Source organism: Perissodus microlepis, chromosome 12, assembly GCF_051167445.1.
Source record: "Perissodus microlepis isolate ML-2025 ecotype Zambia chromosome 12, ASM5116744v1, whole genome shotgun sequence".
NCBI classification, from domain to species: domain Eukaryota; kingdom Metazoa; phylum Chordata; class Actinopteri; order Cichliformes; family Cichlidae; genus Perissodus; species Perissodus microlepis.
This window is the reverse complement of record NC_140472.1, coordinates 26826057-26844119: the sequence shown is the minus strand read 5'-3', so window position 1 is coordinate 26844119 and position 18063 is coordinate 26826057. Positions and strand designations below refer to the sequence as shown.

Sequence of the window (18063 nt, the reverse complement as noted above, 5' to 3'; positions counted from 1 at the left end):
AACCAAGTTAAACTGAACTAATCTTTTAAAATGTTTTCTGTCTATGCTGCACCTGATGAAGACAAAAAAAACTATTTTCTATCCTATAAGCATTCGTTGGAGTGTTAAAATCTTCACACGTTGTCCTGTTCTCTGTGCACATTTGCAGAAGATGAAATTATACCAGAAACCTTTTGCCAAGTACAAGCGCAGTCCTGGATTACACGGATGAGATCATACGTTACTGAAACAACTGAAGCCACAAAAGCAGTTTCAACAGGCAAGCAGGAACAACATGTTCTGTTATTTCAAAGTCGCACCTTAGCTTGAAATATTGTACTACCATTTGAAACAAGCCATTTCCTTTAACAGAAATCCTGTGTTTGGTTTTGTTCTTCCTCTTTGAATTCTGTAATATCACAAGAGGAAATATGAGGGATGAAATCATTGCGGTTTGCCTTAGGGCATTTCCTGGTATTATAATATAACTATTGGAAGCCTTTAATGAGCTGGAGCAATAAGAGGAAGCCAGGGTCAAACTCACAATGGCACTCAGGGTGAAATTATGTCATATGAGTGCAAGAGCTCTCAAGAGGGAAGTGATCCATTCAGTTCGTACGAGTTAAGAGTAGCAGATGTGAAACGTTGCACAGGTTTTTAGGGTAGGTTCCAGTTATAGAGGATTCATTGAAGAGGGTTGTGTTTCAGTGTTTTTGTCCCAATTGAATCAGTAGAATCTGACCTGAATATTGAAAGATATCATTTACACAGGCAAGGACCTCGAGACACTGATTCAGTTTTAATGACATTAATGTGGTTAAATGCAGCGCCGGTGCCGGCTCATATGCAGGAGAAATGCCTTTTACTTAACTGGTCAAAGGAGCTTGCAAAGAAAAGCGTCTGGACTTCTTTAAGTTACTTGAAGACGTTTCACCTCTCATCCGAGAAGCTTCTTCAGTTCAGAACTGAAGAAGCTTCTCGGATGAGAGAAGCTTCTTCAGTTCAGAACTGAAGAAGCTTCTCGGATGAGAGGTGAAACGTCTTCAAGTAACTTAAAGAAGTCCAGACGAGAGGTGAAACGTCTTCAAGTAACTTAAAGAAGTCCAGATGCTTTTCTTTGCAAGCTCCTTTGACTACGATGACCTGGATGACTGAGAACCTTCACAGACTTTTACTTAACTGATACTCTTCCTCCGGTCAGCATTACTAAAATTCTAACAGAGTAATATGGTTTCTTAATAAAAATAAATTTAAAAAGGTGAAAACAGCTGTTCGCTGATGAAAAAGGTGAAAGCATGCTATCTAAGTATTTCTTTTTTCCTTGTGTGAGAGCAGCTGGAAAGGGTGCCGAATATATTTGGGGTTACATTCTGCGAATTCCAGAGATCCACTGCAAATCCAAAAGGAAGACAGCCAAGTCTCAGAGGAGCAGCGCTAACTTATTTCGGACACATGATGTTTTTCATTAGTGTTGCAATGCAGTGACTCTTGCTCCGTGTTTTTTACTCACCAGCATTTACGCTTGCACCGTGCTATGCTGTAACCCTTTAACCCCCCCCGGCCGGTATTTCCGGCGCTGCTCTGCTTGTTGTTGGTTTTGCACACTTGATGTTTTTTCTCTGTGGAATGTGGCCAGCTGCTGACACTGTTCTGTCTCACAAGCAATCCAAGTGTCAGTTAAGAGCTGTTTGTTTCCTGCAGTGGCTAGACTGCGGTGAGTGAAACACCGTCACCGCCCACCAGCACCACCAACCCTTTTCTTCAGATCACATTTGCAGACTTTACGATGACATTAGACAAAGACACACTCTTGCAAATACACGATACAATCGTGTGATGATAAATGTGTGTGTACGGAGGATTTTCAAATCATGCCAGTTTGTACTTTTCACAATCACAGGTAAAAAGAGTAGCAGTGCTTAAGCTTACTCAACGAACCTCTTTTGCCTAATATTTATGAGTTTTACACACTCAGAAACCCCAAAGCTTCAGGCCAGCCAGAACACAAATGTAAAAACAGGAGCACCCATTTCCTCAGGCATTGGCAGACTGACAGAACGCCTGAAGGATGAGCTTTCCAAAGGCTGAACGGATCTTGTTGAGTTTGTGCTGGAGAGGAAAGCGATTTCAACAGAAACTAAAGAAAACAGGAAAAGAGAAGGCGAGTGCTCCCACATGTCATTCTGTCCCTCACTTTGAAGTGAATTATCTCAACAACTGTTTTGAAGCATCACCACAAAAACCTCAGAAGAGGAAGTCATGTTGTAATTCCTATCTTGATAAGGACTCTTGTAAATCTGGATAAGATATTCTACTATGTGAGGATGAAACCTTCAGCGATCCTCTGATTTTTCATCTATCACCATAATTTTTTTTAAATATAAATCTAACTTTTATATAATGTCTTGTAGCTGGGATACAACCAGCTAAGACCCTGATAAGAATAAGCAGTACAGAATGGATGCAATGGGGTGGGAAATCTAACTGAATTGGCAGAAAAATCCACGCCGCGTTCATGCGGTTATGGCGTTAACATCATTTTAACGAGATTAACGCTGACAGCACCAGTATATCTGTACATTTTGAGAGAATGTTTCAAGACTTTGTAGACAGAAGTTAGACATTTATGTGTCATGAACAGTATAAAAGATGGATGTCGCCCACTGGTTACTAAAGTCAAATTATGAAGCATTTCTTGAGCATTTTCAGCGCCATCATTTTGAGGTCTCGAAACCAGAAACTGAAAAGTTGTTAGCCAGCAGTCACACCCTGGATAATTCTTTCAAACTCTAATGAGGCAGCTACTTTTGGCCGCTCCGGTGTCACAAGGGGTTTAATTTGCTAAAGTTTTACATCGGATGATCTCCTTCCGCAACCCCAAAGTGGATTTTGGTCACCAGATTTCAACTATCAAACCTTAGGTTGCTAAACAAACATGCAGGTAGTTCCCTTTGCACAGACCGTAATTTGCAATTTAAACTTCATGTTTTTGCAAGTGTGACCTGAAACTAGCAGCTGAACCCATCAGCTCATCAGAAAATTGACACAGAGAAAGGGAAGCGAGGGCTGTTTTTCCACAGACTTCTATAAAAGCACATGCCCTTTTGCAACCAGAGGAGTCGCCACCCGCTGGCTGCTAAACATATTGATGAACAAATATTACATCGTGAACATGTTATTGCAGGGAGCAATTACAGTAGAGCACAGTGACACAGCTGCTGGCACGGCTGCAGACACTTTTAAAAGTGGCCAGATGTCCCATATGGCCACCCAGGCTCCTGTGCTGTCAGCAGATCTGTCTGTGAGTTGAGCATGAGCTTAGCATAAAACACAAACACAGCAGTGGTCCTCCGGGGACGCGGCCAAGGAAACGTACAGAGCCGTGCAGTTCGCTCCCTTTGTTATTTTGCTGTTGTGAAATGCTAAGCCGGATACATGACACTTGTCTGACCTGTCTGCCGACGAAGGACCGCTGGCAGCACATACACCATTATCTGCTGGCTTTTAACCAAGTAAGATTAAATGATTAAGTTTTGTCAAGTACTTGAGAAATGCAAAGAACCAAACAATATTTCTGTGAAGAAGGAATTTATTTTTGCCTCTCTGCTTCTACATTTATCTCCTTACGATGCAGCCAGCATCGTAAATGTTAAAAACATCAGTGTGCTATCAAAAGGACTGCATTATTAAAACAGGTGAGGAACCCCCGAACCCCCTTACAGCCTGCCTATGAACACTACGCCCAAAAACTAAGGCCGAAAACCGGCATCTGGCATGGTTACAGTAAGTGTCCATCATCCTCCTCTCCTAAAATCAGCTTGCTGTGTAGGTAAGTAAAGCATGATCATTATCAGAGCAGGTAATCTTTGATCCTGATGTCGTCACACTGCAAGTGTTAAGAAACAAGTCCTCAAATAATCATCTGATATCATTTCCCAACAAAGACTGCAAAATTTGTAGCTTTATAATAACAAATACAATATATTTCTACACAATCAGTATATAAAGCTTTGAAGTAGCTATTAACAAAAATAACCAGAGATACATGATCAGAAGGCACAGCGACACAGTGGTGACAGTGAGGAGACTGTAAACATTTTGTCCTGTTTGTCCAAGAAGAAGTGTAGCAGGAAGGGCTCGAGTGTTTCCAGAAGGCAGTGTGTTGGCCACGACAGCACCATTGCTGCTGACGCGGCAGCCACTCCAACAGTTCAAACCACAGTTTTAAGGCTAAAAACACTTAATGTAGGAAATCTCGCACCAAATGTTTAGGCAGCAGTGAATACAAGGTTATTTAATTCACCCACATACCAAACTGGTGCACCATCATTTTTATTGATTCTCAAGAAATCTAAAAGAATTTGAGTGTTTTTTTAAATGAATTAACCCAACTCCCAAGTACCCATCGTCTCTAAAACAAGGACATCCAGTGCCCAAGAAAATGTTGCCCAACATACACTGAAACCTGGATTTGGTTGAAATTTTGCTGTTACTGGACCATAATCTCCTTTAAAATCCCTCCCTGCTGGATAAGCAGCATCAGCAGTGTGTCTGTGTTTGTCTGTATGTGTGTGTTTGTGTGTGAGGAACTGGCTGTTGTTTGCCAAGATGCCGCAGGCTGGCCAAAGGGAGCGCTTGGCCATTAATCAGCGAGGTCTAAACCGACGGATCGAGACGAACGATCCGTTACGCGTTGTCGTACTTCTGCAGAGCCTCTTCTAGCTTTCCCGTGATCTTTTGGAAGAAGGTGATCTGCTGCTGTAGGTAGTGCTGCATCTGCGCCTTGAAGTCTCGCACGCGGATCTGATGGAAATGCTGGATCTCAGCCAGCGTAGCGAAGGAGATGATGTTGCAGCGCTCGTTGATTCCTTCTGCCTGTGCCCGATCCATTTTTCCCTCCTCCACGTGCTTTTGGCTCTCTTTCACCTTTGTCAGCGCTCCTGTATGGGGGATTCAAAAGAGCAGGAATTTTAGAATTTCTTTTCTAATCAAACTAATACATATTTTTCTGTTTTCTAGTCCACGAAAAGCACCCACACCACTAAACCTGCAGTACAAAATTAACAAGTGGAGCATTAACTGACCTACTTGTGTTGTAGAACAAAATATGAAAGTGTCTAAATCACCTCAAAACCCACTGACTTCAACATGAGGAAACCAGAACTGCAAAATGCACATTTCTGGCCACTGTATATCCAACTTTGAATATTTACAGCCTGGAACAAGGAAGTAGTTTCAGTATTTATAGCAAATGTTCACCTTTGTGACATCAGCACTTGGGGTAATATTTTTTAAATAAATGTATTCAAGGTTAGGGGTGTGTCTGTTTTGAGTCACTGTGTGCCACACCTGGGCACATTTAACCGCAGGACTGGGAACTCCTGCAGCGTGATCCCTAGAAGTACCCAAGAAGGAAGTCCAGTGGTTCCCCTATGACGGTTACCTCAGTGAAAAATCACAGTTAAAGCACGTGACAGGACCATATGAATGACTTCATGTACAATACAAGTGCAGACCAGAGGTGGAGTTGGGATGATTGTGCTTGGTGACTGTGCCAACAGAGTGTACACTCTAAAAAAAAAAAAAAACACTCAAAGGAGTTGGTTATTCAGTTTCTCTGGTAGGCCCGTTTTATTTCAATCCTGTTGTTTGCTACCCATAGTTAGTGTCCCTTTTAATAGTAACAATAGAAAGGATGAATCACTGGGTGATGTCATGGTAGCGTTTATGGGTTTTCCACCAAGTTCCAAGTTGCTGTTGTCACTACCTGATATTGGCCACACCTGTAGCCTGGCTCTCTGTTGCTATATTTGGGCAGTTATTTATTCTTCAGCAATGGAAAAACAATAATTGCTAGTTGATGTAATATGCTGCTCAGTGAGCAAATATGTTGCTAGAAATAAAATGTAGAGAGAGCATGTATTTAAAACTTCACAGCAGGGAGTTCTGTTAAGTTAACTGGTGATAATGGTGGTCTATGTTAGCCCTGTGACAGGAGGGTTACCTATCCAGGGTCCACCCCATCTGAATCGGATGAGAAGATAGATGGAAAAAAAGAAATTAAATTTCAGTGTTAACCTTCATTTTTCCTACCATTCTGAACTAATAAGAGTTCAACCGCTGTACAAATTGTTTATTTACACAAAAGTCCCAGATTTTTGTTAGCATACACTGTACATATAAGTCTTCCAGTCAAGTTAAAAAAAAAACCCATGCAGACACAACCAGACAAAACAAAACCACAAGCATGTTTCTTTTTTTTCTAACTCTTTTTTTTTTTTTTTTTAGCACAAACCCCCCTAAAAAACAAAAACAAAACATGAGACCTATCTTATTTGGTCAAGCTTAACCTTTGACTTATCAAACTGACCAAAAATAGTGGGAACACTTATGAGCATGACAGGCTCTCTGTATCTATATTTAGGAGCACAACTCTAAAAATATCTATTAAGTCATTTCAAAGCCTCGAACCATTTAAGGGATTTTTCTGGCAGTTTCTCTCAACTACCAGGGCTATTTAGGAGTGCACTCATTTTAATAACTGTGTGACTTCAACTGTTGGATGTTTGCTGTGCATTTGTGGAAAGCGTGAAAAACTATGATCGCACCTTTACTAAACTCCTAACGAAAACCCACTGCAACAAATCCACAGAATCATACTCATACTGAAAGTTGCACAAATGCCTGCTCAAGTTTGTCGCACATGCACAAAGAGCTACTTTCTGTCATCGCTGTGGTGGGGTCTTGTGGCATTAGAGCACCAGAAATGATGGTTTACAGCCCTGCATTTCTGCATTTCATGCTTAACTGACACTTCCTTTACAAGAAAGTACTACCTTTTCAGTGCCACAAAACAAGCCTTCAGTCAAAAGAGACAAAACGTAAGAAATTAGCCTCCAGCTTTCCAGACAGATGGTTCAATGAGAGCGGAAAGCAGAGTCACAACAACAGGAGCTCGTGGCTGATGACTTATCAAACTGCTGACCAGCTGAAAGGAATGAATGTCATGAGAAATTGATGTTAAGCTGCACGGCGCGAGAAAGTGGTGGGAAATGATGTTCTCTCTGAACTCACTACTTAAATATGGTCACATATCACAGCTGATAGCAAACAGGAAAGCCACAGACCATGGACCCACTGGTGAGGATGCGAACATGAAAGTTACGTGTGCGTACATCATTTTTTGGTTCCTGGTTCTTAGAATTTGGCCCTAATGTTTCAGTTAGACTTTTAAACAGCATGAAATCAGCTTTACAGCTGAAGTATGCTGTCAAAAATCCCCTAATGTGGTTCAGGTCTCTGATTGTGAAGACTTGCTCGTTCCCTGTGTTTTCTATGGATTGTTGAGTGGACAAAATATGATGCTGTGTTTGGAATTTTTCAACATTTTCTGGCATTTGATGGACCAAACACTTAAGAAAATTATTCACAAAGTAACTTAGCCCTGAATAGTTTGACGTAATAATGTGCTCTAAACATGTGTTTCAGTGGTCCTTGCTGAAACACTGGTTTGCCCCATGCTTTAAAACGTGGGAAACCAGTGTAAGACGTACTATATGTGGAAGTTACTGAGTGTTGACACTGAAGAGATGTAGCAAGAGCGGTGAAATAGCGTGAACAGCATGGCCAATTATAATCCTGGCTTCAGAGCAGAGTCTGGAGGTGTGATTTGTGGCCGTAAGGCATGCAAAACGTCCTGTGTTGTTGTGTCATGGGAATTTTTTTTGTCGTTATATGAGCTGAGTCACCAGCACTCAGCAAGAACTCAGAGGCAGCCTACTTGTTTCCTGAAATGTGACACCACAAAGGGCATACTGACCTAAGTCACTACCTTTTTTGTTTCCATTAAGTTTCTTTTCTTAGACTCGAGTTGTAAGACCAAAGACCAAACTTGATCACACTGAGAAAAAAAATGTTGAAAATCCTCCCTCAAAAAAGACAACGCGTTGCCCTTCCCCCCACCAAAATCTGCTCAGTTTTCCTTCTGGCTATAGTTCCTTCAGCTGAAGTTTAACCCAGATCTTTGAGATTAGTGTGATGTACAGCAGACTGAATATGACAGAAAGAGAGGTGAAAGGGTATGGAAAAAACCCCCAGATCAAGTTAACCACAGATGTTGAAAGTATGGACGCTTGTTTCCACCACTGAAAAAAATGTTTGCAATCTATAGGTAAAATTTCAGGTCGTGATCTCAATTTTGAAATATTTTAAATAAGTAAACTGAAAATTTGACTGATGGACGGCATGATAGCGGAAACATGGTGTTTACCTGCACCTTAAAGGTCTCCGGCTTCCTTTGTTTTAAAGCCCACTAATGGATTAAGACAGAATAACTGTTACCATGGAGACTTTGAAAAAGACGAGTTTGATCACAGAGATATGGTGTCAATAGAGTGTAATATGGAAAGCTACATGATTTTCACAGCTGCAAGTAAGTTTTGCAGACCTGTTGCACAAACAGAGCTGCTGATCACAGAGAGAAGCTTTTTTTCAGGTGTGGAAGATGCAACATTGCAAACTTCATAGGTGCGCTGGGTAAATTTGGGCTTGATAAACTTTGACCCAATCATGCAACAAGTCTATAAATGTGACTGTATGCAGTTCAGGCTAATACTGTGTTAAAAATGATATGAAAATGTTAAGCAGGTCCAACTTAATGGGGATCTATGCTTCAGTGCAAAACCCCTCTGAAACCCTACCCTGTAAACTCTGCCACCTACTTAGAAATGTCAGGTCAGGTTGGGTGGATGCAGCCGGATGTAGGAGGGGGGAAAAAAATGGAATTTAATTTCCTTCTCTGACTGGCATCCCATATAAAACACTGGGACATGACCATTAGGCAATCTGCATTTAATGTATCAGCACAAGCATAAATGCTGGCGGCGACGTGGGCCACTTCCTTAGGTTACATCGTAGGCATTAAAAAGCTTCACCGCAGAAATAAAAATCAGGTCTTAGTGTGATTGCTCCACGACTCAGACAGAAAAGTCAGCAGGTGCTCAATCAGACATGAGGCTGGCATGCTGAAATGCCATCAGATTAATGGAAAGCCATGCATGTCTCAAGGAGTCTTGAGCAGTCTTCATGTGACTCATTATTATTGCTCTTAATCTGTCTTTTTATTGCCAGCACTCATACACTGGCTACTTATTTAAGTGCTATAAGTTACACCAGGTAAAATGAGTCAATCATTAAAAACCTGAGAATTTCTTTCAATGCATCAACATTTTTATGAAGCTTATTTGCTTCTTATAGTTGAATCTCAACCTTTCCTCTTTAACTTTTTCTTCAAAGCACTCGACCTGAGCTGTCTCTCTGATATACTCATATGTAGTCCTGTCTATTCTGATCACGCCCAATGAAAACTTGGCCACCTCCAGCTCGGCCTCCTGTCCTGTTTATCAGTGCTACCACCTCCAAACTATACACCACAGTAGCTCTCACTACCATTTCCCTCTTGCTGCAATCCTTCTGTCATGCATCACCCCTAATACTCGTCTCCACCCACTCCACCCTGCACGCACACTCTTCTTCATTTGTCTTGTGCTCGGTCTGCTGCTCTGGTTAACCCCAATTTGTGGCTGTACATATAGTGTATTTATTGGAACAAAAATAGTGAGCAGGGTGATCTTTCTTTAGTTATTTCTTCAACACTCGGTTTAGTTCTAAACTCTAATATTCAAATTGTATGTGATGTCTTAGTTCTCATTAGTTCTTCTTACTTACTTCTCCTTATGGCTTCTTTACCTTCCAGTTTTAAAATCTACTCATTATATTTGAGCTGAAGCTTATTTTATATTTGCTAGATATATAAATACTAATAGATGCACAAACCCAACATCACAGATAGTGATGAACGAGGTTAGTCCTGATATTCGCTTGTGTAGAAGTCCTCCCCGCACGGAGGTGGCACCCAGCCCTCCTGGGCTCATTGCAGGAAGCCGTTTCAGGTCTTATATAATCACCAGTTACACAACACCAAGCTACAGCGAGCCTGTGACCTGCACAACCAGCTGCAATGCCCATCTCATCACTCTGTCACCTGTGCCATGCACTTGCACATCAGAGGACATTTAAATGGGCTTTAACAATATATCAGAACAGACCCGCAGAGTTTGCACAGGAGTGCACGCTGAAAGGCTGACTCAGCAGGAAAGCCTGACATCCTTGTAAATCGATGCTTTCCTTTGCACGCCTGCCATTGTTTTATAACACCATGTGGTGATAAAAACTGATGAGAGCAGAGAAAATACTGATCTTAAGGATGTGCTGAACTGGTAAAATTAAGGAGGGAATAAAATGCATAAATAAAAAAATGTGAATAAGGATAAGGAGGCAAAAGAAAATGTATTAAGGGTTCAGCTTGACTTCTAGGTTCTCCCTTACTGAATTTGTGCTCTGCAAACAGTCTGTGGGATTTAAAATAGATAGATAGCATGCACCAGTAAACTTCCTCTTTACATCGAAATACAATGATGTGTGATCTATAGTACTACTCCTCCTCCTTCATAAACATGATGAAAACTTGGTGACTGAGCATTTTTACTGACTTATTACTGACTATATCACTGTGACTACGCAGCTCAGAGCATAAAGTTGTGCTCTTTTGTGTTTTCCTTAAAGAAGCACCAATTACAATATCACTTTTTTTCACACCAAGCTTTATCTGAACAGGAACTTTCAGCAGCAGAAGCGTCTTCTGTTTAAATTTGGCAAATGCAGAAGGTCGGCACACAAGAAAAAAAAAAGATGTGCTTTCACTTCTACATACTGGTGGCAGCTAAACCAAATTTAGACTGAAACATATGCAGTCAAAAGTTGGGTTTTTTTCTTTGTTAATATTAATATTCATGTTTCCTCTCTTTTGATGTTATTTAAACTGATCAAAAGCATTTGAATTGTTCTGTCTTTGTTTAAAAAACAGCTGCAGATTCTTTGATAATCAACACAAATTGTACTCACCGCTAATCCTGGATGGTGAGACCCTAAACAATAAACTTTCTGACAATAAACGTTCTCTTCTCTCAAGAGGTTCAAGTTATTAGAAACAACGCAATACTTAGGGCGTCAATATTAGATTACAGTAAAGCTAAACAGCTTTGGAAAGCAAAGCCATATATGATGTCAATAGTGTGAGCTAGCATCATTGCTGCCAGGCTGCACTCTAACAGCTAATCTGGTCCCTGCGGAGGTGGAGATCAATAGGGTGCTGGTCAATGTCCCTCTGTGGGAAAGCTCACATTTCACAAGTCACTTGCATTCAAACCTGTCTGGAGTCTCTGGCCAGAGTGAGACAGGAACAGGAGGCTAAAAATGGAATGCAGGTATTGATAAAGTCTGACAAGCAGCTGCTTTGGTATGTTTCGTTTCGAGATAGAAACCATCATATCAATGCAAGACTACCTCTGGAGATAAGCTTCCAAAAAGGGAGTCAAGACACTGTGATTTGTCTCTCTGTGTGCGATTTAAACTTTACATGTCATTATTTCCCTAAGCTGTTATCACGTGGATGCTCATAAATATGTCTAAAATTTCAAATAATGGGGTTAGCGTATGCTCAAATAATCCCTGTGTGGCATAAGCTCAGGCTTCACCGTGTTCTAGACACTCTATTTCAGAGTTCACTTCAGCCTCTTGTATGCTATAACTTTCGCCTTTCTCCATGGCTGGCTGATGGACCAATAACACTGCAGACTGTTTGCACCATATACTTTGTATACTGCCTCCATCTGACAGCAGAGCTCTCTGCAGGTAGACAGGCCATCCCCACACTGCCAACAGACTGAACATGCTGAACCATAAATTCTGCTTAATATGGATATACCAGGCATAAAACGTCTGCAAGCACAGAGGTGTTTTAACCTTCTGTTTACAAGATCCAGCCAATCAGAAGAAAGCGGGCTTTAAAGGAAGTAGAAAGGAGATCAAATGCGTTGCTTCAGACAGAGGACGAAGAGAAGGGGCTGGACAAAAGAATTATTTTGAACATGTGAAACTACTCTAGTGGAGTCTACACAGAAAAATGCAAACAGGAAATGAACATGATATAGATCCTCTTTTAACTTTTTGTCTTTCAATCCCAGCCAATTTCACTTGTGCACCACTTCTCCAGAAACGTGCAGTTTGGCTTCTGACAACAAAGGATGTGGTCAGTCCTCTTTTCAGGTGTGGAGAGAGGCTAACGGGAAAGAAGAAGCACACTTCCTCTACATGTGGTGACGGTGGTTGTAAACAGAGCAATAGATGGAAATGAAAAATTGAAAAATTATTAAAGAGTATTACTAATGAGTATGTATGTGGCTGGTGTACCTTCATGTTCCCAGCCCCACAGCTGTGTCTTCAAACAGTGATATGACAGTGAAACCTAAGCCCCCAGTTGTTATACCATATATATATATATATATATATATATATATATATATACATATACACACACACACGTGTGTGTGTCTATAGATAGATAGATAGATTTTTAACTTTTTAATTTTAGTGCTTTGCTGCAGCAGTAGCAGTTGCCAAATGATGGAAAATTATAAAAGATACTAAAGTGAGTAGACATAAATATACACTGGAGGCTGAATATGATGATACCTGCATGAATACTTTTGCAGTAGATATTTGCATTTAATGCTCCTCAGGCAGTCTGAGTGACAGGCTTCAATTCAGGTGTCATAAACAAGCACATGTTTGGAAATACTGACTGTACAGTAAGCACATCAACTGTTCTTCTATGTAGGATCATAAATGTTTACAGCCTCTAATAGGTATGATAAGCTGGAACAGACTTGTAATTTTGTTTGAAATTGATTATTGGCTTAAAGAATGATTACAAGGAAATGAAAGCTCATGTGGAAGAAAACCCCCCCCAAAAAATGGCTAAACTGGACTCAGAATAAAGGAACAAGATGAGATCAAAGCAATTTTAGATTCAATATGCTCTTCCTTTAATCTCCTGCATATCGCGTCTTTTCCTTCAGCTTTATTTTTCGTCTACCGCTGTGTGCTTGTACTACTCCTTGATCTTTTCTCAACATTGTGCCTGCAGCAAGGTCTTCCAAATATCTTATCTGTGGAATTGGGCTGGGCTTATCACACCAGACTGTGTGAATGGCTGTCGCCTTATTTGGAGCTGTATGTGGCCTACGTGGTGATCTTGATTTGAAGTGACGGGGATGTTTGTGACCCACTGCAGCCACTACAAAGTCTGTCCTGTTTCCTCACTCTCTGTCATCGACTGTGGAGTGAAAGGACCCAGTGGTTTGGGGGCACAGGCAGTGGCACTGGCAAAATGCCATTTTTAGCATCTTTTGTAAAATTGTATGTCTTATCAATGAAGCACAAGTAAGATGTTTTTAGTGGGATTGTGGACAAAAATGAGAAGGATTAGCCTGTGAGAGCATACTAGCCCGTGTCCTCTGTCATGTCCCACATTGCACTGTTTGAGGCAGGACTTTCAGTTTGTAACTACAAAGGCGGAAAGCAGTCTGTCAGGTAGGGCTGCCACAAACGATTATTTTGATAGTCGACTAGTCACCGATTATTTTTGCGATTAGTCGACTAATCAGATCATCATCCATTGGACGTAAAACGTACAGCTTATTGCACCAGCAGCATCTGCTCTTATATAACTATCATTAGCTTACAGCTTTAAGTGTTTCAGGTATGTGCTAACTAAAAATAAAGACAAGATGATAGTTTATTAAATTTTAATGAAATTTGCAGATTGTTTCGGTGAAGTTTAATAAACTCCTTGCTATCTAAAATATAACAGGACACCGGAGTAAATTCTCGAGCATCTCACACTTCTGATAATCAGCTGTCTGCTTGATGTTTATGCAGCTGTGTAAAAACTATAACTTTAATCTCAGCCAAACCGATTTACTCAGGAACAAATAAAATACTAAAAAAAGCCAAACAATAACATTTTTAAGTTATCTAAGTGACTCATATATGTTTAACCTGAGTAGCGAAAGACGGCGGTGGGTTTGAAAACGATTTGCCGGGAGTCCGGTGTTCTCACGGGCTCTAGTGACCTTGCCCCCGGCTAGCTATCGAGCTAGTGGGTAACAGACGTCTCCGAAAACGTCGGAGCGCTTTTGAAAATATGTGGTGTCTTGATAAACTGAGCAGATATTTGAGGTTTACACAGCTACATTCTCGCCTGAAAATATGTTAAACGTTTATTTTGTGACCCAGAAAGAATAATAAGAGTAATATTAAAACTAACTAGCTGCCGCCATTGTTGGAAACTGAGCTGGGCCGCGCTATGAATTCGGGGACGCTGCTTCTTCTTCTTCTTCGGGGTTTAACGGCAGCCGGCATCCTTGTACATGCAGTGCTGCCATCTTCTGTTTCAGTCCGTTATTACACTCTTAAATCCTACTACTTATTCCTGCGTCTTTTGGGATCTTACAAAGCTTCAAACGACGCGTCGACTATTAAATTAGTCGTCGACGATTTTGATAGTCGACGTAATCGTGACTAGTCGACTAATCGTGGCAGCCCTACTGTCAGGTATGACCTACAGACCAAAGGTGTGGTTTGCTTTTTGTTTTTCTCTTGCTTTAACTGTACCGCATATATGGCAGCGGTTGTGAGAGCAGTTCCACAGTTCCTTTTGTATAACAGTGTATCCTCTCATGAGTGACATTTTGCCACACAATGAACAATTGCTGGGCCAGGGTACTGTAGGAGGATGGCCTAGATTAGTCTAACAATTTACTTAATCTGTGCAAAGACTGACGAGGCTTCACCGTGGAAGGACATTCTCTCCGTCCACTAACACGTGATGCTTCACCAGCAATGGAAACTCAAACATAGGCCGAAGGGTTCCACCCAATCAACAGGTGGGACAAACAGAGGCAGCAGCATGTAAGCCAATTTCCAAATGCAAACAACGGCTATTAGTTTTGCAAAGTGCAATAGCCTGTGTAGTGACCTGACTGCAGTTTAACAACAGCAAATGTGCCTCAGACAAAATGACCCTGTTTATCTTGTCACAGCAAGAAAAGATTCTTATTTCTCTACTTTGAAACCTCAGAAAAACTTGTGGTTGAAACTGAAGTCTTAATGATCCCACAGTTGTCATATTGCTTTACTTTAAGTGTATATGTGGGTCACTGGGATTATGAAACATTTTAAGCACATTATTCTGAATTTGAATTGTGTGTATCTGATAGTTTTCTGTCTTTGTAGTTCAGTTTGGTCTTTATGCTTACTGCGTAAAATTCATTTGTAATCATCATAAATTCCCTACTGACGTCTCAAGGATCCAAAGACGTAAAGCAAAATAGCTGAGGCTCCTCAGAGGGCACAAATCTAGTAAATGTGTATGACTGTGGTTACCTTTCTGAACATGGATGATGTCTGGGTAGTTTGCCAGATGTCCTTGGTAAAGAGCTAACAAATCCATGATTGGGTCGAGATCCTTGTTGGGCTGCTCGGCGAAATATTCTCCGATGGTTTCGAATGTGTCCCCAGTGAAGGAGATTGCCTGGTTGAGTCCTGCAGAATACACCTGCTGGTCGATTTCGAAGGCTTGACTGAGGACCTTAAATGACATCCCTACTTTTTGATACTCCTTCTTGAAGCCACTGATCTGCTTTCGGGCAAACTCACTGACGGTGGCATTGAGCTGCAAGGTGCTGTCGTCCATTCTTTTAGTAAAAGTCTTGAATCCATCTATTTTGCTCTCCACCTCCTGGAAGTCTAACGGAACCGGCGGGGGGCTGATGGTGAGGAAAAAGTTGGCTCCGACCATCTCGTCCTTCTCTGCCTTCCTCTTCCCCTGCTTCCAGGCCTTCTCGTCTGCGCTGTTGCATGTGAGGAAGTGCTGGAAAACATCACACCTGGCCAGGACAGGATGACTGGTCATGTGGTTCATCCACCATATCAGGCCTTTCCTCCTCTTGGAGATAAAATCCTCTTCAAAGCGCCCCGTGGCCTGCTTCTCTGGAATGTGTGGCACCGAGATTACGGGAAACTTCTCCACTAGCCGAGCATACAGCCAGTCAAAGTGCTTATACCTCCTGTTCACCGGGTTCTGTGTGTGGGTGGGTGTCAGCTTATAGGAAATGTAGCTTTTCATGCCCTTGAACTTGGTCTGTTTAGTGGGGTCATCAATCGCACAGTTGAATGGGTAAGGGTTCTCTTGCCACTCTGGACCATAATTACCCATCACCACGCAGATTTTATCCCCATCCTTCACAAAGCCGGACGCCTCTCCGAGCACAAACGCCTCTCCCCCTGACTTCACAAAGGTCGAAAACCTGTTCAGGTTCCTGCTCACTGTAGCAGAGCTCTTGGCTTGCTGAGCATTACCTCGTGGCACTGATGATGTTGTCACTCTGTAAGTGGACGGTCCATTGCCTTCATAGTCATGGTACCGTCCTCCTACAGTACCTGGCTCATCTGCCACAGTAGAGCTGTCATCCCAGTCATCATCCCAGTCATCATCGCTGCCTTGGCTGGGCTGCTGGTAGCCGTGCTGCTGCTGCTGCTGTAGCGGCTGTGAGAAAGCGGGGAAACCAGGAGGAGACGGTTTAGAAAAGTTCTCAACTTTAGGTTTATAAGAGCCGTCAAAACCTCCGGATGGGATGTTGGCGTATCTAAAGTCCGGGTTAGCGTCCCCAGATGTGTTGCAGCTGTTGTTGTTGACAGTGGTGCAGGCGGCATCGTTCCGCAGGATCTCCACGTACGAAGCGGGGAACAGTCCCCTTTCCCCTTTGCTGTTCACCCCTTCGAACCAGCCCTCGATGTCCTTTTCGCTGTACACAGTCAGGATCTCATTCTCCTTCACCGACACCTCTCCGGGGTTTTCAGAGTTGAAGTCGTACAGCGCTCTGGCTCTGAGCGCCATGATTCACCACAGCTGGAAGGAGAGCAGGACAGCGGGCTCACTTACGGCTGGCTGGCCGGGACAGAGGAAGGCACAGCGGGCAGCCGGGCTAGCTCGGTCAGCCCAACAGTAACTACTCTCAAAACTCCGAGCACAAACTTCTACAACAGCGTCTTCAAGCAGATCCTCTCAGCGCGGTCCTCCGTGTTAGGGAAAAAAGCACTGGGGTGTTTGTAATCCTGCAGCGTGCAAACCTGGATTAGTGTTTTTTCTTTCCTCTCTACAGCAACACTAATCTGAGCTCCAGCAGTCACCCTCCGATCCCTCTCGTACGCTTCTGTCTTCACAAGCTGCGCAGCAACCGCACGTCAACCAGGCTGAATAATCGAGGGTGGAGCAACAGCACGCCGCGATCCGCCCAGACGACACAAATCAACCTGCCGTGAGCGCTGCGAGTTTCTCTAGACTCGATGACTGATTGATTCCAATCGGAAACAAACCGATGCGCCTGCGGGGAGCAACGGCAGAGACATAACAGCTGATAAGATGAAGCCTCAGCACATGATTTAAGGCTTAAATTATGTGCTGAGGTCACAGTCAGGAGTTTTACATATTGTGTTAGTGAATAAGAGGCGTTTCATACAGTTATAACGCTCTAAATGCAGTCTACAAATTCCAGAAAAGTAATGACTATTATAGGCATCAAATCCCAGAGCTTCTTCACTGCATAACTACTTCAAATTAAGATTATACATAATGATTAACCTGTGAAAACTTTAACCAGGTACATTGTTTGTTTGTTTTTAAAGAGAGGCCTGACTGTTAATAATTAACAGTGCAGCGCAAGGGCACGAAGACGAAAGGGGTCATTCTCCTGCACCAATTTACATTTCATAAGTACTTTGATCCATTTCTGTATATGAAAATACAGCAGGAGTCTTAGTTCTTCATGTTTTTATGGCATACAGCTTAAGCTCAAGCTGTATCTTATTGTCAGTGATTATAAATACAAAGTGTTCCCAGCAAAACTATAAGTTTTACTTATTTCTCAAAATATTGAGGAATTAACTTCACTGTCCTTAATAGTAGCTATAATCGAGAACAAACCAAGGAGTCATTGAATTTTCCAATGCTTAAAATTTTACAGTCTTATCAAAGCAAATGGCAAATATTTGCACACAACAAGACCCGCTAGTCTGAGATAAGACCGCAAATGATGTTCGGATATCAGGAGTCAGGCTCGGATT

At 42.0% G+C, this 18063-nt stretch overlaps 1 protein-coding gene across 1 annotated transcript; it reads right to left on the bottom strand.

Annotated features, from left to right (window-relative positions):
- Positions 1 to 3550: 3550 nt before the first annotated feature.
- snx18a (sorting nexin 18a) lies at positions 3551 to 17268 on the bottom strand. The gene is made up of 2 exons (XM_084947168.1): positions 15325 to 17268; positions 3551 to 4919 (listed from the first exon to the last, which is right to left on the bottom strand). The coding sequence occupies exons 1-2, from the start codon at positions 16835 to 16837 to the stop codon at positions 4666 to 4668; spliced, it is 1767 nt and encodes a 588-aa protein (XP_084803294.1). The 5' UTR covers positions 16838 to 17268; the 3' UTR covers positions 3551 to 4665.
- Positions 17269 to 18063: the final 795 nt, after the last annotated feature.